The following is a 21,490-nucleotide window of genomic DNA, read 5'->3' as shown; positions in this document are numbered from 1 at the left end:
GAGATGGCCATGAACAAGACAGAACCTGGCCTCCTGGAGCTGAGGTTCTGGTGGGTGAGAGGCGTATTAGTTTCCTGTTGCTGCTGTAACAAATTACCACAAAGTTAGTGGCTTAAGTAAAACAACAGAAATGTATTCTTGCAGTTCTGGAGGTCAGAAGTCTGAAGTGGGTCTTGCTGAGCTAAAATCAAGGTGTCAGCAGCGGCTGGGAATTTGTCCCAAGGGCACTAGTGAGCCGCAGAGAGTCTGTGAGCAGAGGAGAGGTAGGCTCAGCTTTGGTTGAAAGACACACAGACATAACCTAAGGGGACATGTACTATGATAATAGACGAAGCTCAGGGCACGCTAGGGGCTCAGAGAAGGCACCCTGCCCAGGCTGAGTGTGTGTGTGTGTGAGGTGAGGGTGAGGGAGGTGGCAGGAATTCCCAAGGAAGGTGCAGTCTTCGTTGAGTTTTTTTCCCGACTTTATTGAGGTATGATTGACCAATAAAAATTCTATATATTTTGGTTGTACAACGTGATTTTTTCAAGGTGTCAGTGTGGCAATTTAATATACTTATGCATTGTGAAATGATTACCACAATCAAGTTAATTAACACCTCCACAACACCACATATAGTTACCTTTTATATACGTGGTGAAAACACTTGAGATCTACTCTCTTAGCAACTTTCAAGTATACAATTCGTGTTTTGTTTTGTTTTGTTGCCGAGGAAGACTAGCCCTGAGCTAACATCTGTGCCAATCCTCCTCTATTGTGTATGTGGGTCACCGCCACAGCATGGCCGCCAACGAGTGGTGTAGGTCCGCGTCCGGGAACCGAACCTGGGCCACCAAAGTGGAGCGCACTGAACCGAACCACTAGGCGACAGGGCCAGCCCCTGAAGTATCCAATTTTTTTTTTTTTTTTTTTTTTTTTTTGGTGAGGAGATCAGCCCTGTACTAACATCTGCCAATCCTCCTCTTTTTGCTGAGGAAGACTGGCCCTGGGCTAACATCCGTGCCCATCTTCCTCCACTTTATTTATTTATTTATTTTAAATGTTTTCTCTCTTTGTTTCCAATATCAACTTTTTTTTTTTTCCTCGAGGAAGATCAACCCCGAGCTAACATCCATGCCAGTCCTCCTCTTTTTGCTGAGGAAGACCAGCTCTGAGCTAACATCTATTGCCAGTCCTCTTCCTTTTTTTTTTTTTCCTCCCCAAAGCCCTAGTAGGTAGTTGTATGTCATAGTTGCACATCCTTCTAGTTGCGGTATGTGGGACGCGGCCTCAGCATGGCCGGAGAAGCGGTGCGTCGGTGCGCGCCTGGGATCCAAACCCGGGCCACCAGTAGCGGAGCGTGCGCACTTAACCGCTAAGCCACAGGGCTGGCCCTTCCTCCACTTTATATGGGGCGCCACCACAGCATGACTTGCCAAGCAGTGCGTCAGTGCACGCCCAGGATCCGAACCTGCGAACCCTGGGCCACCGCAGCGGAGCGCGTGCACCTAACCGCTTGCGCCACTGGGCTGGCCCCTCAAGTATCCAATTCTTTTTTGTGTGTGTGTGAGGAGATCAGCTCTGTGCTAACGTCTGCCAATCCTCCTCTTTTTTTTTGCCGAGGAAGACTGGCCCTGGGCTAACATTCCATGCCCATCTTCCTCCACTTTATATGGGACGCCGCCACAGCATGGCTTGCTAAGCAGTACGTCAGTGCGCGCCCGGGATCCGAACCGGTGAACCGCGGGCCGCTGCAGCACAGCATGTGCGCTTAACCGCTTGCGCCACTGGGCCAGCCCCTCAAGTATCCAATTCTTGAAACCAGCATTGACTAGTATTGTTAACTGTGGTCACCATACTGTACATTAGATCCTCAGAACTTATTCGTCTTATAAGTAGAAGATAGTACTTTTGGACTGACATCTTCCCATTTTCCCCACCCCCCAGCTCCTGGCAACCACGGTTCTACTCTCTGGTTCTATGAATTCAACTTTTTTAGATTCCACATATAAGTGAGATCATACAGTATCTGTCTTTCTCTGTCTGGCTTATTTCTCCTAACGTAATGTCTTCCAGGTCCATCCATGTTGTCGCAAATGGCAGGATTTCCTTTTTTATGGCTGAATAATATTCCACTGTATGTATGTACCACATTTTCTTGATCCATTCATCTGTCAGTGGACACTTGGGTTGTTTCCGTGTCTTCCTGGCTATTGTGAACAATGCTTCAGTGAACACAGCAGTGCTGATATCTCTTTGAGATACTGATTTCATTTCCTTTGGATAAATACCCAGTAGTGGGATAGCTGGATCATATGCTAGTTATATTTTTAATTTTTTGAGGAATCTCCATACTGTTTTCCATAGCAGCTGCCCCAATTTACATTCCTACCAATAGGACACAGGGTTCCCTTTTCTCCACACCCTCTCCAACACTTATCTTTATCTTTTTATAATACCTATTCTAACAGGTGTAAGGTGATAGCTCATTGTGGTTTTCATTTGCATTTCCCAGATGATCAGTGATTGCATTGAGTCTTGAAGGGCAGTGAGGATCTGATTAGGCTAGAAAAGTGGGGGCGGGAGAGCCTCCCAGCAGAGGGACCAGCATGTGCAAAGGCCCAGCAGTGGAAACAGCCTTGAGGGAACTGTCATAGGTTGAATGATGGCCCCCAAAAAGATATGTGCACGTCCTCACCCCTGGAACCTATGGATGTGACCTTATTTGGAAAAACAGTCTCTGCAAATGTAATTAAGTTAAGCATCTCAAGATAAGATCATCCTGGGTTATCTGAATGGCCCCACATCTAATGACATGTCCTTATAAGAGACAGAAGAGGCGAAGACACAGTGAGAAGAGGAGAAAGTCATGTGAAGACAGAAGCTGAGATGAAACTCAATTTCAAGCGCCCCTCCCCTTCCCCTGGAGGTTGGAGGTTGGAGGTTGGCAAGTTGGGCTGACACCCTGTGCCTCAAAGCCCCAACCTTCTGATCACGTGGTTGGTCTTTCTGGCCTGACCAGCCCCCTTCCTTCTGACCAGGCACCTCATTAGCATAAACTCAAGTGTGGTCAGGGGCCACCCAGGAATAGCCAAGACACCGCTATCACTTATTCAGGAAATTCCAAGGGCTTAGCGGTTGTCTCGCAGGAACCAGAGACAAAGAGCAGACGCGTTCTCTATTATACAACAGTAACGAGGAAGGAAAGAGGCCGGGATGCAGTTGTTCATCCATTTAACAAATACTGAGCGAGCACAGGTACGGTTGGTTCTAGGTGCTGGAAATCCAGCAGGGCAAACAGACACCCACCGTGGTCTTCCTGGAGCTGACGTCCCAGTGGGGGCAACTGACAAGCCGATAAGTAAACTGCATGGTGTGTCAGAAGGTGATAAGTGACAAGGGAGAGAGCAGTGGTGGGCGTGCTGGGAGGGGGTGCAATTTGAAAAAGCGTGGTGGGGAAGGCTTTGCCTATATATTTGAGCAAAGACCTGAATGGGGGGGGGTGAGCCATGTGGGTGTCTGGGGCAGGGCATTCCAGGCAGAGGGAACAGCCAGTGCAAAGGCCCTGGGGCAGGAGTGTGGCTGCCTCAGGCACAGCGAGGAGGCCAGGGCAGAGAGGGGACAGGGCCAGGTCCTGCAGGTCCATGTGGGCCATGGTGAGGAGTTTGATTCTGAGTGTGGTGGGAGCCAGGGGAGGCTTTGGAGCAGAGCGGCATGAGCTGACTTGGGGAACACCCTGGGGGTGAGGTCGTGAGGTCTGTGGCAGGGAGCCCAACGAGGAGGCCGCAGTGATACTCAGGTGGGAGATGGTGGTGGTGGACCCAGGTGATGGCAGTGGGGGTGGTGAGAAGTGGTCAGATGCTGGATACATTTTGACAGTCATTCAGCAAATCTGCTGATGGGCTGGCTTGTCAACGGGCAATGAGAGCAGAGTCAAGTCAACTCCAAGGCTTTGGGCCTGAGCGCCTGGAGGGACAAAGGTGCCACCTACCTGGCTGCACAGCGGGGCATGTTTCAAAGCGAAGATACAGGGCTCCGGGTGCCTTCCTCCTTGCCCCGCGCGCATTGGCTCTAGCTGGAGACAGAGCCGGTTGGAGCTTCTGCCCCGCGTTCACTGTCCCACCCCGAATCAACCCAACCTCAGCCCTCGTGGGCCCGAGTCCCCCTGAAGCGCCCTCTGCCATGTGAGCCCCCGGCTGTCACCACCAGGTGGCGCCCCTTGCCCCTGCCACATCCACCCCAGCTCACCATCTACTCCAAATTTCCCTTTCACTTTCGATCTCTGGCTGTCACCCAGCCTGGCTCCTTCCACACCCAGCTGGGGCAAGCCTGGTGCGTGAGGAGAAATGGGCTCTGGGTCCCGAGGGGCGGGGCCGGGGTCTCCCTCCTGGGGCTGAGGGAGGAGGGATGGGAGTCAGGCTCCTGGGTCTCTGGCCTGGGGAGGGTTCTGGGGACCGGACGTTGGGGTTCTTAGAAGGGGAGATGAGGACCTTTCGCTGTAACTGGGGCTCACGCAGGAAGCCCGTGGGAGTAGGAGGCGGAAACCTAGCCACATCAAGGGGCCGAGGCAGGGGCGGGGAGGTGGAGGGGCGGACGAGGAAGGGCCTGGGGTGTGGGGGTCTGAGACTTGCTCTTCTGTCCCTTCCAAGATCCAGCCACAGGCATGAGGGGCCCCCGGCCGAGATGATAGTGCTGGCGCCAGCCTGGAGCCCAACTGTGCGTATACCAGGGAGAGAAGGTGGGGGAAGGCAGAGTGGTGTCAGGATGGGCAGAGCTGAGAGGGCAGATGACAGAGGTGGGGGAGATGACAGAGGTGGGGGAGATGGACAGAGGTGGGGAGATGGACAGAGGTGAGGAGATGGACAGAGGTGGAGGGAGATGACAGAGGTGGAGGGAGATGACAGAGGTGGAGGGAGAGATGGACAGAGGTGGAGGGAGAGATGGACAGAGGTGGGGGAGATGACAGAGGTAGGGGAGATGACAGAGGTGGAGGGAGAGATGGACAGAGGTGGAGAGAGAGATGGACAGAGGTGGGGAGATGACAGAGGTGGGGGAGATGACAGAGGTGGGGAGATGGACAGAGGTGGGGAGATGACAGAGGTGGGGGAGATGACAGAGGTGGGGAGATGACAGAGGTGGGGAGATGACAGAGGTGGGGAGATGGACGGAGGTGGGGAGATGGACAGAGGTGAGGAGATGGACAGAGGTGGAGGGAGATGACAGAGGTGGAGGGAGATGACAGAGGTGGAGGGAGAGATGGACAGAGGTGGAGGGAGAGATGGACAGAGGTGGGGGAGATGACAGAGGTGGGGGAGATGACAGAGGTGGGGAGATGACAGAGGTGGAGGGGAGATGGACAGAGGTGGGGGAGATGACAGAGGTGGGGGAGATGACAGAGGTGGGGGAGAGATGGACAGAGGTGGGGGAGATGGCAGAGGTGGGGAGAGATGGACAGAGGTGGGGAGAGATGGACAGAGGTGGTGGAGATGGACAGAGGTGGTGGAGATGACAGAGGTGGTGGAGATGACAGAGGTGGGGGGATGACAGAGGTGGGGGATGACAGAGGTGGGGAGATGACAGAGGTGGAGGGAGAGATGGACAGAGGTTGGGGGATGACAGAGGTGAGGAGATGACAGAGGTGGGGAGATGACAGAGGTGGGGGAGATGACAGAGGTGAGGGAGATGACAGAGGTGGAGGGAGAGATGGACAGAGGTGGGGAGATGACAGAGGTGGAGGGAGAGATGGACAGAGGTTGGGGGATGACAGAGGTGAGGAGATGACAGAGGTGGGGAGATGACAGAGGTGGGGAGATGACAGAGGTGGAGGGAGAGATGGACAGAGGAGGGAGAGATGACAGAGGTGGAGGGAGAGATGGACAGAGGTTGGGGGATGACAGAGGTGAGGAGATGACAGAGGTGGGGAGATGACAGAGGTGGGGGAGATGACAGAGGTGGGGGAGATGACAGAGGTGGAGGGAGAGATGGACAGAGGTGGGGGAGATGACAGAGGTGGGGGAGATGACAGAGGTGGGGGGATGACAGAGGTGGAGGGAGAGATGGACAGAGGTGGGGAGATGACAGAGGTGGGGAGATGACAGAGGTGGGGAGATGACAGAGGTGGAGGGAGATGACAGAGGTGGAGGGAGATGGACAGAGGTGGAGGGAGAGATGGACAGAGGTGGGGGAGATGACAGAGGTGGGGGAGATGACAGAGGTGGGGAGATGACAGAGGTGGAGGGAGAGATGGACAGAGGTGGGGAGATGACAGAGGTGGGGAGATGACAGAGGTGGAGGGAGATGACAGAGGTGGAGGGAGAGATGGACAGAGGTGGAGGGAGAGATGGACAGAGGTGGGGGAGATGGACAGAGGTGGGGGAGATGACAGAGGTGGTGGGAGATGACAGAGGTGGAGGGAGAGATGGACAGAGGTGGAGGGAGAGATGGACAGAGGTGGAGGGAGAGATGGACAGAGGTGGGGAGATGACAGAGGTGGGGAGATGACAGAGGTGGAGGGAGAGATGGACAGAGGTGGGGAGATGGACAGAGGTGGGGAGATGACAGAGGTGGAGGGAGATGACAGAGGTGGAGGGAGAGATGGACAGAGGTGGAGGGAGAGATGGACAGAGGTGGGGAGATGACAGAGGTGGGGAGATGACAGAGGTGGGGGGATGACAGAGGTGGGGGATGACAGAGGTGGGGAGATGACAGAGGTGGAGGGAGAGATGGACAGAGGTGGAGGGAGAGATGGACAGAGGTGGGGGATGACAGAGGTGAGGGGATGACAGAGGTGGGGAGATGACAGAGGTGGGGAGATGACAGAGGTGGGGAGATGACAGAGGTGAGGAGATGACAGAGGTGGGGAGATGACAGAGGTGAGGGAGATGGACAGAGGTGAGGAGATGGACAGAGATGGGGCAGATGACAGAGGTGGGGAGATGGACAGAGGTGAGGAGATGGACAGAGGTGGGGGAGATGACAGGGGTGGGGGAGATGGACAGAGGTGAGGAGATGGACAGAGGTGGGGGAGATGACAGGGGTGGGGAGATGGACAGAGGTGAGGAGATGGACAGAGGTGGGGGGATGACAGAGGTGAGGAGATGGACAGAGGTGGGGAAGATGACAGAGGTGGGGAGATGGACAGAGGTGAGGAGATGGACAGAGGTGGGGAGATGACAGAGGTGGGGGAGATGGACAGAGGTGACGAGATGGACAGAGGTGGGCGGATGACAGAGGTGGAGAGAGGTGTGGACAGAGGTGGGGGAGATGACAGAGGTGGGGAGATGACAGAGGTGGGGGATGACAGAGGTGGGGAGATGACAGAGGTGGAGGGAGAGATGGACAGAGGTGGAGGGAGAGATGGACAGAGGTGGGGGGATGACAGAGGTGGGAGAGATGACAGAAGTGGGGGAGATGGACAGAGGTGAAGGGAGATGACAGAGGTGGAAAGAGGTGTGGACAGAGGTGAGGGAAGATGGTCAGAGACAGGGGGAATGGATGTGGACAGAGGTGGAAAAAGAGTTCCGAGAGCCAGAGATGGGCAGAGGTGAGCAGACACGGAGAGAGACGGGCCGAGTTGGGGAGCTGGGGAAAGGGAGAGACATGGGACAGAGGCGATTGACGGGGCAGGACAGCAGCGGACAAGAGGCAGAGAGAAAAATAGGGAAGGATGGTCAGAGATGGGACCTGGTGCGCCAGATGGAGGAGGGGCGGAGACCAGGAAGAGGTGGAATGAGCCCTGGGAAACGAGAAAGAGGGGAGAGAGAACAGGGGGTTGGGGGGCCCAGACGGGGTGTGGAGCCAATAGTGGGCTGCCCCCCGCCCCCATCCACAGAGCTCCCTGCTGCTGCTGCTGCTGCTCAGCCCCGGCCTCCGCGGGACCCCCGACTGTTCCTTCAGCCACAGCCCCATCTCCTCCACCTTCACTGCCACCATCCGCAAGCTGGTGAGGGCCCTGCTGCCATCCTCCTTCGCGGTCCTTTCCCAGGGGAGGTTCTGTCACTGGGTCTGAGTGCCCCCCGTCTAGGTCTCTGTCTTTGCGGGTCCCTGTCCCCCTCTCTCTGGGTCTCCACAGCTCTCTTTCCTCCTGTCTGCAGCCAGGCCTGACCCTGTTTTCTCCCGCAGTCCGACTACCTGCTTCAAGATTACCCAGTCACGGTCGCCTCCAACCTGCAAGACGTGAGTGGCAGAGGGGCGGGGCCTGGAGTGGAGGTGGAAAGGAGAGGCTCCAAATGCACCACCCCTCAGGGAACCAGGCTGGTTGGCTGACCCAGCCGCCTCCTCCCCTGGGAGCCAAGAGTCCCAGCCCCCAGCCCCTCTTTCTCCCAGCCGCATGCATCCAAGGCCCCAGCCCCCGCTGCCCGCGGGGCCCAGACTTGGGTTGTCCCTCCCCAGGACGAGCTCTGTGGGGCGTTCTGGCGCCTAGTCCTGGCCCAGCGCTGGATGGGACGGCTCAAGACCGTGGCTGGGTCCAAGATGCAAAACCTTCTGGAGGATGTCAACACCGAGATACTCTTTGTCACCTTATGTGCCTTCCAGGTCAGCCCTGAACTTGGGGGACAAGTGAGGGGAGCGAGATGCCTTCCTAGAGATTGGAAGTCAAGCTCTGTGGGTCTCCCTGGAGATTTCTGTTGACAGTAGCAACCCAAGGGAGGAGGAGCTGGAACCCCAGTCTCCCTGGGGGCCCCATTGCTGGGAAACAACACTTCTCTAGGCCCCAGAGGATGGTGAAGGGTCTGGGCCTGATGCGTCAATTCTGAGTTTATTTCTCAGGCCCTGTTGCAGGACGTTGCCAAGGGGTTCTCTCCCCTAGCAACCAGGAGAAAGAGGGGATCTAAACTCCCTCTGGACCCAGGTCTGATTGGGCCCTGTTGCCGGGCGTTGCTAAGGATGCTTCCCCTAGCAACCAGTGGCATCAGGGGTCCAGACTCTGAGACCCAGCCTCACTGGGCCCTGTTGCTGGGTGTTGCTGAGGATGCTTCCCCTAGCAACCAGGGGGATCAGGGGTCCAGACTCTGAGACCCAGCCTCACTGGGCCCCATTGTTGGGCATTGCCGGCAGGGAAGGCCCTTGGCCTGAGACGCCGGGGGTGATGCGGTGGTGACGTCTCCCTCCCCTGCCCCCAGCCCCTCCCCAGCTGTCTTCGCTTCGTCCAGACCAACATCTCCCACCTCCTGCAGGACACCTCACAGCAGCTGCTGGCCCTGAAACCCTGGATCACCCGCCGGAATTTCTCCCGGTGCCTGGAGCTGCAGTGTCAGCCGGGTAAAGGCTTCCAGCACCCCCCAGCCCCCCAACCCACCCCTCTTCCCACCCTCACAGCCCCTTACCCCCTCCCACTGGCTGCGTGACATTGGGCATGTTCCCCCAAGTTCATTCTCCTTTCTGGGCCTCAGTTTACCCATCTCTGAGAAGGGAACAACAGTCCCTGCCCGTTTCTTTACGGCAGCCCTGTGTGATAGAAATAGGAGAGCCATATGTTGAAGTGTAAATTTTCTAGCAGCCAAGTTAAAAAAAAAAAAGTGAATTCACTTTTTTTCAGGAATTTTAATGTTCTTTATTTTTTAGCAAGTTACTAGTTTGATTTTTTTCTTTTTTCACGGGGTGGGGGTGGTGAGGAAGATTAGCCTTGAGCTAACATCCATTGCCAATGCTCCTCTTTTTGCTAAGGAAGATTGTCCCTGGGCTAACATCTGTGCCCATCTTCCTCCATTTTATGTGGGACGCGCCGCCACAGCATGGCTTGATGAGCAGTGCATAGGTCCACACCCGGGATCCGAACCTGGGAACCCCAGGCCGCCAAAGCGGAGTGTGCGGACTTAACCACTATGCCACCGGGCCAGCCCCTGATTTTTTTATTTTGGAAGAATTATAGATTCACAGGAAGATGCAAAGAAATGCACGGGGAGGTCCAGGGCACCCTTTACGCAGCCACCCCAATGTTGCATTTTGCCTGTTGACGTCAATTATAAGACAATATCAAAACCAGGAAATTGACATGGGCACACTCCACAGAACGTATTCAGATTTTATCAGTTATACATGCACTCGCTTGTGTGTGTGTGTGTGTGTGTGTGTGTGTGTGTGTGTCTGTGTCTGTGTCTCAGTGTGTCAGTGCTCGGGCTGCTGTAACAAACTACCACAACCCAAGTGATTTAAACAACAGAAGTTTGTTGTCTCCCAGTTCTGGAGGCCAGAAGTCCAAAATCAAAGTATTGGCAGAGTTGGCTCCTTCTCAGGGCTGGGAGGGAAGGATCTGTTCCAGGCCTCTCTTCTTGGCTTGTCGATGGCCATTTTCATGTTCCCATGGCATCTTCCTCTATGCATTCTCTGTGTCCTGATTTCCCCTTTTTATAAGGACACCAGTCTTATTGGATTAGAGCCCAGCCTAATGACCTCATTTTAACTTAATTACCTATTTAAAGAGCCGTGTCTCCAAATAAGATCACATTCTGAGGTACTGGGGGTTAGGACTTCAATATAGGAATTTTGAGGGCCACAATTCAACCCCTAAAAGTGTGTGTGTGTGTGTGTGTGTGTGTGTGTATCTATGCAGTTTTACCATGGGTAGCTTCCTATTGTCGCCACCACAATCAAGATACTTAACTTCGGGGCTGGCTCAGTGGCATAGTGGTTAAGTTCAGCATGCTCCATTTCGGTAGCCCGGGTTCGTGGGTTCAGATCCCAGGCACGGACCTACGCCACTCATCAAGCCGTGCTGTGGCGGTGTCCCACATACAAAATAGAGGAAGATGGGCCGGCTCCGTGGCTTAGCGGTTAAGTGCGTGCGCTCTGATGCTGGCGGCCCGGGTTCGGATCCCGGGCGCGCCCCAAGGCACCACTTCTCCGTCCAACGCGAGGCCGAGTCCCACGTACAGCAACTAGAAGGATGTGAACCTACGACATACAACTATCTACTGGGGCTTTGGGGGGAAAAACATGAATAAATAAAATCTTTAAAAAAAAAAAAAAAAAAAACAAAATAGAGGAAGATGGGCACAGGTGTTAGCTCAGGGCCAATCTTCCTCACCAAAAAAAAAAAAGAAGATACTTGACCCCGCCTCCTAACAATTCCATCCCTAACCCCTGGCAACCACTAATCTGTTTTCTATAATGACATCACTGAATTTAATTTTAATAATTATTTTTAATAATTAATCATTTAAATCACAAATTTTATTTAACCCAATTTTCCAAAATAGTACCATTTCAATACATAGTCAATATTTTAAAAAACTAATTTAGTGAGTTATTTCACATCCTTTTTTTCCCACTAAGTCTTTAAGAATCCAGTGTGTATTTTCCACTGACAGCGCATCTCAATTCAGACCAGCCACAGGCCACATGCTTGACAGCCACGTGGGGCAAGTGGCTGCAATATTGGACAGGCCAGTGCTAAAGTATCAAAATGAAATAACTTTATTGCAATATGATGAGAGACTATGCCCTGTGAGAACGCAACTTTTTCAGTTTATTCATGTTTTCTTTGTGGCCAAGTATATAATAAGTTTTGTAACTGAGCATGGTCTTAGGAAAAGAATAGATTATTTTTTTGGTAGGATCAGAGTTGAATCTGTGTATATATAGTCTGTCAACCTTATGGTATTACTCAGAGTCTTTTTGTCCTTCTTATATTTGTCTATAGATCTGTCAAGTTCTGAGAGGGATATTAAAAAATCTCCCACTCTAATTATATTTTTCTCAATTTCTCCCTACACTTCCAATCATTTTGTCACTTCTATTTAGCTTCATTTGTCATTCGTATTTACATTTATGACTCTTCATTTATTCAACCAAGTTTTATTAACCATCTCCTTGGTGCCTGGCATTGAAGACACAGCACGGAACAAGATCAAGTCCGTGCACATGTAGGGCTGACATGTGAATCAGGAGACAGACAATAAACATGTAAACAAGTAAATAAACAGGAAAATATTTGAGTATGACAAGCCTATGCAGGCAAATTAAAACGGGGTGATGGAATCATGGTTTGAGGTGACTGGCTGGAAGGTCACTGAAAGTTGGGAATAAGAACAGGCAGTGGAAAGGCCCTGAGGCAGAAACCTGCCTACGTGTTCAAGGAATAGTGAGGAGGCCCCTATGGCTGGAGCTGAGCGAGGGAGGGGGAGAGCGTGAGGGATGAGGATACAGGGGGAACAAAGGGGGCCAGATCGGGTGGGGCCTTATGGGCCATCATAGCTTCATACATTGTATCATTTATTGTTTTATTATTTTATTCAAATATTTATGTAAATTAAACTATTATAGTAGTATTTAGCGATCACTAAGTAGTAGGTTCTGGTGATAAATAAGACAGATAAGGCTCCTGTCGCCCACATGGAGCTCACAGACTATTGGGGCAAGGAGATGAATAAACAAATTGATACATAAACTCTAGAAATATATTTGTCCAATTGGAAAATAAAATACAACCTGACTATGTGCCAGACACTGTTCTAAGCACTTTCTGTATATCCACTCATGTCATTTTTGTAACAACCTTATGAGGTGGGTACAATGATTACCCCATTTTACAGATGAGGAGACTGAGGCACAGAGAGGTGAGCAGCCCCCCCGAGGTCACACAGCCAGCACCAGACAGGCTTTCTCTCCTTCCCTGGCCCTGCCCTTCTCCCGGGTCACCCAGCCTCCTCTCTCCCCCCAGACTCCTCCACCCTGCTGCCCCCGAGGAGTCCCGGGGCCTTGGGGGCCACAGCCCTGCCGGCCCGTCAGGCCCCTCTGCTGCTCCTTTTGCTGCTCCTGCTGCCCGTGGCCCTCCTGCTGCTGGCCGCTGCCTGGCGCCTGCACTGGGGAAGGAGGAGGCGGAGGACGCCCCGCCGCGGGGAGCGGGTGAGCGGGCACGGCGGGCAGAGGGGTGGGGAGGGCTGAGGGGTGGCCAGAGGCCCCAGTTGCCCAGCTGCGGCTGACCCCGTGGGGGCCACGGGTGCCCCCCACCCCCAGTCCCCAGGACGTACTGCCTCTGCGGCTCGTGGAGCACTGACTTGGTGAGTCCTTCACCAAGCCGAGGATCCTGGACTGGGTGTGTGTCGGGCGGGTGGCATGAGGAGTCACGGGAAGGCTGTGAGCAGGGGAGGGGTGGCGCACCTCTGGATGCAGGAAGATCCCTCTGGGACCATGATGGGGACAGACTGGAAGAGAGAGGCTGGAGGCCAAAGAGGAGGCTGGGTGAGGGTCCAGGGAGAGAGGGCACGGCCTGGGCCAGAGCTGGAACCGGGACCATGAGGATGGAGAGGAGGGGACAGACGTGGAGGCAGAGGCGGGGGGCAGGGATCACGAGGGGCAGGGCTGGAGACCCACAGGGTTTGGGGGGCTGGCACAGACGACCCTAGGTGTGGCCCAGTGGGGCACCTGGGGGAAGAGGGAGATTAGGGAAGGACAGTGAGCTCCGTGGGGACCTGTGGGCGTGAGGCACCCGGAGGAGGTGTTTGAACACAGGAGTCTGCAAGCCGGGAGAGGGTGGCTTCCTGGAGCAGGCGGGGGGCGCTGCCTTTGCAAAGCCCTCTAGGTGGGAAAAAACTCAGGGTGTTCCAGGAACTTCAGCCAGCCTGGGGCAGGTGTGGGTAGGGGTTTGAAAAATGCCACAGGAAAATGTAGGCCTCAGACGCCAGGCAGGGGAGCTGGGACTTCCTGCCCAGAACAGCAGCGAGCCATGGAGGCGAGTGATGGAGAAAAGAACCTGGGAACCACTGCGGGGGCAGGAGACAAATGGGCCAGGGAGGAGGAAGGAGGAGAGGCCCAGTGGGTTCCTCAGGGGCCCAGAGGAATCTAACAAGAGCCATTTTGCAGTAATCACTCATACATACAGTGCCTCAGTGACCAGGCCTTGTGCTGGGGCATTCTACAAATTAACTCACTTAATCCAGAAGCTGGTGCCGTTATTATCCTCTTTTCACAAAGGCTGAAACCAAGGCACAGAGAGGTAAATAATTTGCCAAAAGTCACACAGCTCGTGAGTGATAGAGCCAAGATTTTACTCTGGGCCTTCTGGTTCCAGCCTCTGTGCCTTTCTCTCATTCTTCTGCCTCAGTTTCTTTATTTGTACAAAAGACTCTAATAATAGTCCTTTTACCATAGAGGTTAAATGAAGTGACACATGCAAAGCCCTTAGAGCAACGCTGTCCAACGGAAATAGAACACAAGCCACAGGTGTGATTTCAAATTTTCTCGTAGCCACACTTTTTTTTTAATAAAAAGAAAACAGGTTACTTTAAATATTTTATTTCACCCTGTGTATCCAAAATGTTGTCATTTCTACGTCATCAATATTTTTAAAAATTATTAATGAAATGTTTTACATTTTTTTCAAACCAAGTCTTCAGAATCCAGTGTGTGATTCTACACTCACAGCACAACTCGATTCAGACGCTAAAGTTTTAACAGAAATACTTGATATGTATTAAGATTTCATGAAACTTACAGTTGCAAAAGCAGATTCGTATGTTGTTCGCAAAATACAGAAGTTTTCCAGTTACTGGATGGAGGATCAGTTTCTAAATTTAATGATTCTTCCTTCCTTTTGGCTGGAACCACCATCTTCCAGTGATTTGCCAAAATGACCGACACACAGCGAAAGAGGAGAGGCACCGCTGCCTGTTCTCTAGGCCTTCTAGAAAACATGGAATTGTTCCTTTGGCCACATACGTGCGAATCTATAAGAAAGGTGATATTGTAGACATCAAGGGAGGGGGCGCTGTTCAAAAAAGAATGCCCCACCAATGTTATCCTGGCAAAACAGGAAGTCTACAGTGTTACCCAGCATGCTCTTGGCCCTGTCGTAAAGAAACAAGGTAAGGGCAAGATTCTTGCCAAGAGAATTAATGTCCATATTGAGCATATTAAGCACTAAAAGAGCCAAGATAGGTCCCTGAAACTTGTGAAGGAAAATGATCAGAAAAAGAAGGAAGCCAAAGAGAAGGGTACTTGGCTTCAGCTGAAGCGCCAGCGTGCTCCACCCAGAGCAGCACTTTTCCAGAACCAATGGAAAGGAACCAAGCCACTGGAACCCATTCCCTATGAATTCATGGCATCATAGGTGTAAAAAAAAAAAATAAAAGACCTCTGGACTGTAAAAAATAATGGTAATAATAATAATGATTTTTCATTTCAGCACGTGTTTCTGAACAGTAATTTTTACTATAATTTTTTTGCGGAAAGGAAATACATTGAGAAGTTTTCCCATCCCCCTTGTTCCAGGAACAAGAGAGAGTCACCCTATTTTCCCACGCCCAATAACCACACTATTAGTTTAAGTTTAAATTAGGTAAAATTAAAAATTCAGCTCCCCAGTGGCACTGGCCACATGTGGAGCGCTCAGTATTCACACGTGGCTGGTACTGTGGCTGTAGTGGAGAGCACAGATCGAAAACGTGTCCGTCATTGCAGAGAGTTCTCTTGGACAGCGATGCCCTAACACATAGCGAGTGCTGGCTGTGAATGGAGTTGTTTTCCACACCGAGTCTGTGCAGAGCCCTGAGCTTCCTGCTTTCCTCTCCTCTGTCCACGGATCCTCAAACACCCCGGTGAGACAGACGCATCTATCACCCCATTTTACAGAGGACACAGAGGCCCAGAGAGAGCAGTCACCTGCCAGAGGACACAGAGCCGGAGCTCGGCGGAAGTCAGCTAGAGACTGGTCCCTTCCCCAGCCGTGCTGCCCCTCTCTCTCGCTCTCCAGGATGGAGGCAACACCAGCATCCAGTCCCGGCCCCAGCCCCACCTGCCCCTCTCTGTACAAAGCCCTCATCCCCGGGAAATTGTATATAAATCAACTTTTTCTACCAACGCTGGCCAGGCCTGTCTGTGGATGGGACAGAGTATGAATGGGGCAGTTTGGGTCTGAGTCTTGGTTTTTCCGTTAATGCAATGTTTCATTCAATACCTGTTTTCTGAGGCGTCCTGGGGCCCAGAGCCAGTGCAGGGCAATGCTGGGACCCAGACGTGAGCCAGAACCAGCCCAGCCCTCTCGGGGCTCCTGGTCTATGGGGACCCAGAGAGCCTTGGTACAGGATGACACACGCTCTAATGGAGGTGGCACAGGCACCGTGGGAGCCCGGAGGAGGCACCTGACCCAGCCTGCGATATCAGGGAGGCTCTCTGGAGGATAGTACTCTGGAGCCATAGGGCGCTGGGACTGTGACAGGCCAGATTCTAGAAGATGGGGGTGGAGGGGAAGGGATCCCAGGCAAGGGGCACAACCGAAGCAAAGGCCTGGGGTCCAGAAAGGGAGAAGCTCCTTTGGGGGACGCTCAAGCATCTGGAAGTCATTCCTCCATACATTGAGATCGTATAGGGAAGCCCACCTCTACCTTTTTACAGATGGGGACACTTGAGGCCCAGACAGGGCATGGGGTTTGGCCAGGTCGCAAGCAGAGGAAGGGGCACCCGCAGCCAGATCTCAGCCTAGACTGAGCGCTAAAGGGCAGGCCTGGTTGCCCCCTGCGGGCCACCACGTGCCCTGCAGCCTGCTGTCACTTGAGGGGTAAAAGCGCTGCCCCTTGCAAACCCAGCTCGCGTGAGCGAGACAAGCAGCCCGGCAAAAATACGGCGGCCGAGGCGGGACAGCCCCGCCCCAGCACAGCCACCTCCTCGCCCACGTGATCTCCCGCCCGGCACAGCCATGGCCGCCTAGGTCTGACGGAAAGGACACCGGATTGGACAGTGACAAGAGAACCCGCCTTCTCAGGGGCCTCTCTGCGCACGCGCAAGGCACTTAGGCCAATGAAAAGACAGAGAGCTGCCCGCGCAGCCCGTGTGGCGTCACTTCCGCCGCCCTTGTTGCAGGGATAAGAAACTCTGCGCCGAGACTTCCTTCTTTCCCAGGCGGCTGCCGAAGATGGCGGAGGGGCAGGTGCGGGCTCCTCGCGGGCCGGGGCGGTGTGGGGCCGGGGGCGTCTGGGCGGGAACGGGGCCCTTTTTCTTTTGTACGTATGTTTTGTAACTTGAGCTCGATAATTGGGCAAAATGGGAAGTTTCGGGGGTAGGAGGAATCCGTAACGAGGGAATAGGAGATGCTGGGCCTCTGTGCCCGGGGCTGGCAAAAATGCGGCCTCGTTCCTCTGCGAGGGGCGATGCTGGGCGCCTCCAGCACAGGAAGACTTATTTGTAAACTAGGTCTCGTTTACTGTGATCTTGGCCGGGCCTTGGCCGAATCGGTCCCGTCCACTGTCCCTAGCGCCGGGGAAGCACGCGGAAGGCGGCCGGGCGGCCTGGGGGCGATGAGAAGTCGAGGACTGGCCAAAATGGGGGATACTTCCCCCCTGCCCAAGGTGCGGATGGCTTCAGCCTCACGTGGGAGTGCTAATCGGTGTTTCTCTGCAGCTCTTGGTATTTTGGTGCTGTTGGAGTGCAGAATTTGCCACCCGAAAATATGTCTCTTTGGCATAAGGATTATTTGTAAGAAACTGCAGACACAGGAAAAGCTCTGAAAACTGTTTAGAAGTTATCCATTCGTAGAGACCTTTACATGTATAAGGGGAATTTTTTCCATTTGAAATGATGTCTTCCTCGCTGTACCAGGAAGAGGAGGATGACTTGAAATCTCTAGAAATTTATCAGTGGAGAAGGCATGAGCTTAAATCTGCATAACAATTCTACCCTTGTTTACTGTGTTTTTCCTGGTTATCTCCCATAAGCCCCCATCCCCAACAACTTGGTCTTTAGCTGGCTGTGTTATTAAGGTGGTGATTTTGGCAAGTTACTCGGTTTTGTTTTGAGTCTCTCTCATGTGTATGGGAGGTATTCGTGTTATTAAGCTTTAAATTTTTTTTTCCCTGTTACTGTTACGTCAATTTAATTTTTAGGCCAGCCAGAAGAACTTAGAAAGGTGGAAGGAAATTTTTTCTCTGGGACAGTGCAAAACCTTACGCAGTGGGTCCAGGGAGCACCTGCCTGCAGGGCATTCAGGGACAAATTGCTCTTTTCCTTTCCTTCCGGGGTTGATGGATGCCTTGAAGGTCTCTTGCCGCCGGAAGCAGAGGTTTGTGATGATAGGCTCCCCGGGCCTGGGTCATCTTTTGTTCTTAAGCACCTGGGGGCTCTCAAGGAAAACAGTAGAGGCTTAGCTCTGAGTGCCCTGGCTGCTTATGTAATTAATTACGTATAAAGGAGGGGATGGTTCTAGGGAGGATGTCTTTGTGAGTTTCTCGTAATGAGTCTGTGTGGTTGAGGAAGGAAACCCAAGTTTGGAGCCAGGCAGACCAAGGCAAGTCTTAAAAATCTCGCAGTGTGTGCCCCTCCACTCATTGTGTGCCTGCCACAGTTTGCTTTCTGTTTGGTGTCAATCAGTTAACGTCACGATATTCTTGAGGCAGATATTGTTGCCTTCATCTTAAAGATAGAGAGGTGGAGGTTTTGGCCAGTCACCTTGTCAGGAAGTCTGGCTTCAGATTCTCTTCCCTTCTGCACTGCCTTCCGGACATCACAAAACATAAGCATAAAAATAGGGACTTTTTTTCTTGCCGAAGAAGATTGGCGTTTGCGCAGTTCGCCTGGGGATGCAGAGTTAGTCCATAGCAGAGCCACCGTGGGCTTTTGACTGGCCTCACCCGCTCTGCACCTCAGTTTTCTTTGCCATGATGTTTGTGCTAGAAACTGCTTTACCTTTGAGATCACAAGAGCATTAGATTCTGTCAGGCTTCTGCTTGTATCTCATTGTAACTGGATGATCAGTGTTGCCAGGCTTGGTTCACATCCTCTTACCCTCAGTTATAATCTGGGCATAAGATTTCCTGCCCTTCAAGCAGCCAGGATGTGAGAGGAGTTCTGTGATACGGTACCCAGCTGACTGAGATCCTGAGTTAACCATTTGCTTTCCTAGCCTCATCTTTGAGGTGAGTCTCGGGTTCTAGCTCCCAGGTCTGCTACCGCGAGAGGAAGCGCCATGCGGGATAAGTCACCTGGAAACAAGTAGAAAGCAGTGATTGATAGCTTAGGGTGGGACTCAAAGCTGTGGGTACCTCTGAGCCCTGTCATTCCGTCTCCAGCAGGTCCTGGTGCTCGATGGCCGAGGCCATCTCCTGGGCCGCCTGGCGGCCATCGTGGCCAAGCAGGTGCTGCTGGGTAAGTCTGCCCTCTGCTCACAGCTCCCTGGACGTGAGCTCCGGCCAGAGGTCTGTGATGAGCAACAATCACCATCTTTCGTTTGAGTCTCACGACCATGAGATCAACCCCATGCACCGCTCTGAGACCTGCCAGCAGCTCCGTCCCTGGGGTTGAGGCCTCCGGGATCAAAAAGGCTTTGCTGTTGGGCTGACTTTTAACTTAAGCGTGAATTCAGCTCCACCAATTCCTGCTCTGTGGCTTGGGGCCAGAGGCTCCCCTACCAGGGACTTGGTTTCCTTGTGCATTGTGGTCACTTCCACACGGGAGGATCCCGTTTCCGGGTCCTTAGCGGTAACGGGGCAGGTGGGTGGTGGGTGGGTGTAGGCAGAGCCCTTGGGTGGCTTCCTCACTTTGCCCTCCTTGGTTGCCTCATTTTTCTTTTCCCTCTAGGCCGGAAGGTGGTGGTTGTGCGCTGTGAGGGCATCAATATTTCTGGCAATTTCTACAGAAACAAGTGTAAGTTAGGGCACAGGAGAAGGGCTGAAGAGGGTTGACTGAAGAGAGGTGGTCTGGCTTCATGGGACCCCACAGTGGTGGGAGGTGCTAGTTTGAGTTCCCAAACAGGCCCTTGGGAGTGTGGATGTGGGCTAGGAGAACTTAGTGTTTGCCTGGGGACTGTGAGGCCTCACCCGCTCTCCCCTCTCCCCAGTGAAGTACCTGGCCTTCCTGCGCAAGCGGATGAACACTAACCCATCCCGTGGCCCCTACCACTTCCGAGCCCCCAGCCGCATCTTCTGGCGGACGGTGCGAGGTGAGCTGGGCCTGAGGACTGCGGTGGTGATGGGGTGGGTGGCCCATGATGAGAATTCTCCCACTCGTGTTCGAGTTTCCCAACCATGAGATGACTCCACATGCACTACCATCTGAGGCCGCCTGCCCGCCCGCCTGGGTGGGGCAGGGTGGGGGTCCTCATGAGCCCCGCTGAGCAGGCCCGCTGTCCCCCTGCCCACAGGCATGCTGCCCCACAAGACCAAGCGAGGCCAGGCCGCCCTGGACCGCCTCAAGGTGTTTGACGGGATCCCCCCACCCTATGACAAGGTGAGCTCGACCACGCCCCCTGTGTGGCATCCACGTGGCCCGGCGTCCGTGATGTTCCACAGTTACCTACATTGTTTGATCCTCATGAGAACAGCACTGGCTGAGACGCCGGCCCCAGCCAGCCTTCTTCGCCATCTGTCCCTCACTCCAGGTCTCTAAGCCCCTCTCCTTCTCTAACAGAAAAAGCGGATGGTGGTTCCTGCTGCCCTGAAGGTCGTGCGTCTGAAGCCCACGCGAAAGGTGAGTTCCGGGGTACACTGGGTGGTCTAATGTGGGGCTCCCAGGCCCACTGGGTGGTGAGCTTGAGGTCCCCAACACTGGCAGATGATGGCTTTTTCTCACGATGGTCTGCGGATGCCACTGTGGGCAGTGCCGATAATGCCAGTGGCTTAGCTGATGCCAGGAGGGGCAGGGAGCCCTTACAGGGGTGGGTGTCTAATCTAAGCTTGCAGAGAAAAATTGGAATAGTAGACCCCCAGGGTCCTCCAGGACAGGTTGTCAGCCCCTCTCCCGTGGCCGCGAGCCCCAGTCCAGGCTCCACTTCCTTAGAACTTCACTCTTTCCCCTCTCTCCCCCCAGTTTGCCTACCTAGGGCGCCTGGCTCATGAGGTTGGCTGGAAGTACCAGGCGGTTACAGCCACTCTGGAGGAGAAGAGGAAGGAGAAGGCCAAGATCCATTACCGGAAGAAAAAACAGCTCATGGTGAGGGCAGGGGCTGGGGATGAGGGGGTGCCACACTCCTGGGCAGCACCTGGCAGGTGATAGCTCATGATGTGATGGTTCTTGTTTGCCCCCAAAGGGTTCTGCTGCAGGTTCAACCTGGGGTGGGGAGTGGGTTAGGGTTCCTCAGACGAAGGTGGTCCTAGGCAGCAGCCACTGATCCTCATCTGTTTTCTTAACCCCACAGAGACTACGGAAACAGGCTGAAAAGAACGTGGAGAAGAAAATTGACAGATACACAGAGGTTCTCAAGACCCACGGACTCCTGGTCTGAGCCCAATAAAATTGACTGTTAATTTCTCATGCTTAGCCTGGCCTGCCCTTCCTCCATCGCCGCCCTAGGATGTGGGGGGCTCCCAGGGGCTGACGTCCAGGCGCCACAGGCAGCCTGGGTTTGGAAGGCTGGGAACACAGGAAGGGCCTTAGTCACTGCTGTTTAAGAAAGGCCTTATAGGAAGTGTAAACAGCTCTCAGAGCTGTACAGGCATCATTCACCCATGACCTACTTGTTAATGAGAGTTTAAGGAAATGGGCAGATGGAACAGCCATTTCGTTTCAATATTTGTGAAAGTGTGCTGGAAAACAGTTACATTGTGAATGAGGCATCTTGTTTAAATTTCCCCCACAGTCAGATAC

The 21,490-nt window shown here is 53.3% G+C and overlaps 2 protein-coding genes, 4 non-coding genes and 1 pseudogene across 8 annotated transcripts; all 7 read left to right on the top strand.

The window, feature by feature from the left end:
* Positions 1 to 3,792: 3,792 nt before the first annotated feature.
* FLT3LG (fms related receptor tyrosine kinase 3 ligand) lies at positions 3,793 to 15,814 on the top strand. 3 transcript variants are annotated; one of them, XM_087421363.1, is made up of 8 exons: positions 3,793 to 4,312; positions 4,630 to 4,696; positions 7,812 to 7,922; positions 8,102 to 8,155; positions 8,372 to 8,515; positions 9,103 to 9,241; positions 12,642 to 12,826; positions 15,551 to 15,811. In XM_087421363.1, the coding sequence occupies exons 2-8, from the start codon at positions 4,664 to 4,666 to the stop codon at positions 15,758 to 15,760; spliced, it is 876 nt and encodes a 291-aa protein (XP_087277489.1). In that variant the 5' UTR covers positions 3,793 to 4,312; positions 4,630 to 4,663; the 3' UTR covers positions 15,761 to 15,811. The 3 variants fall into 3 exon arrangements, with proteins under 3 accessions (XP_087277489.1, XP_087277488.1, XP_087277487.1); XM_087421362.1 differs by lacking the exon at positions 3,793 to 4,312 and having other exon boundaries at positions 4,422 to 4,696; positions 9,157 to 9,241; positions 15,551 to 15,814; XM_087421361.1 differs by lacking the exon at positions 3,793 to 4,312 and having other exon boundaries at positions 4,422 to 4,696; positions 15,551 to 15,814.
* Positions 12,839 to 15,013, top strand: LOC147912827 (large ribosomal subunit protein eL21 pseudogene; annotated as a pseudogene).
* Positions 15,815 to 16,756: 942 nt separating the features above from the next.
* On the top strand, positions 16,757 to 21,157 carry RPL13A (ribosomal protein L13a). The gene is made up of 8 exons (XM_087421360.1): positions 16,757 to 16,844; positions 18,979 to 19,054; positions 19,487 to 19,552; positions 19,746 to 19,847; positions 20,049 to 20,134; positions 20,315 to 20,374; positions 20,714 to 20,836; positions 21,042 to 21,157. Exons 1-8 carry the CDS (start codon positions 16,830 to 16,832, stop codon positions 21,126 to 21,128), a joined length of 615 nt encoding a protein of 204 aa, XP_087277486.1. The 5' UTR covers positions 16,757 to 16,829; the 3' UTR covers positions 21,129 to 21,157.
* Positions 19,102 to 19,185, top strand: LOC147912826 (small nucleolar RNA Z195/SNORD33/SNORD32 family). The gene has a single exon (XR_015549665.1). It is a non-coding gene; the product is annotated as a small nucleolar RNA Z195/SNORD33/SNORD32 family (small nucleolar RNA).
* LOC147912825 (small nucleolar RNA Z195/SNORD33/SNORD32 family) lies at positions 19,886 to 19,969 on the top strand. The gene has a single exon (XR_015549664.1). It is a non-coding gene; the product is annotated as a small nucleolar RNA Z195/SNORD33/SNORD32 family (small nucleolar RNA).
* Positions 20,175 to 20,245, top strand: LOC147912824 (small nucleolar RNA SNORD34). The gene has a single exon (XR_015549652.1). It is a non-coding gene; the product is annotated as a small nucleolar RNA SNORD34 (small nucleolar RNA).
* Positions 20,454 to 20,540, top strand: LOC147912823 (small nucleolar RNA SNORD35). The gene has a single exon (XR_015549655.1). It is a non-coding gene; the product is annotated as a small nucleolar RNA SNORD35 (small nucleolar RNA).
* Positions 21,158 to 21,490: the final 333 nt, after the last annotated feature.

This window comes from Ceratotherium simum, chromosome 33 (assembly GCF_057802395.1).
Source record: "Ceratotherium simum simum isolate JZ-2026a chromosome 33, ASM5780239v1, whole genome shotgun sequence".
NCBI classification, from domain to species: Eukaryota; Metazoa; Chordata; class Mammalia; order Perissodactyla; family Rhinocerotidae; genus Ceratotherium; species Ceratotherium simum.
The sequence above is the reverse complement of the archived record's forward strand: the minus strand, read 5'-3'. Positions and strand labels throughout refer to the sequence as shown.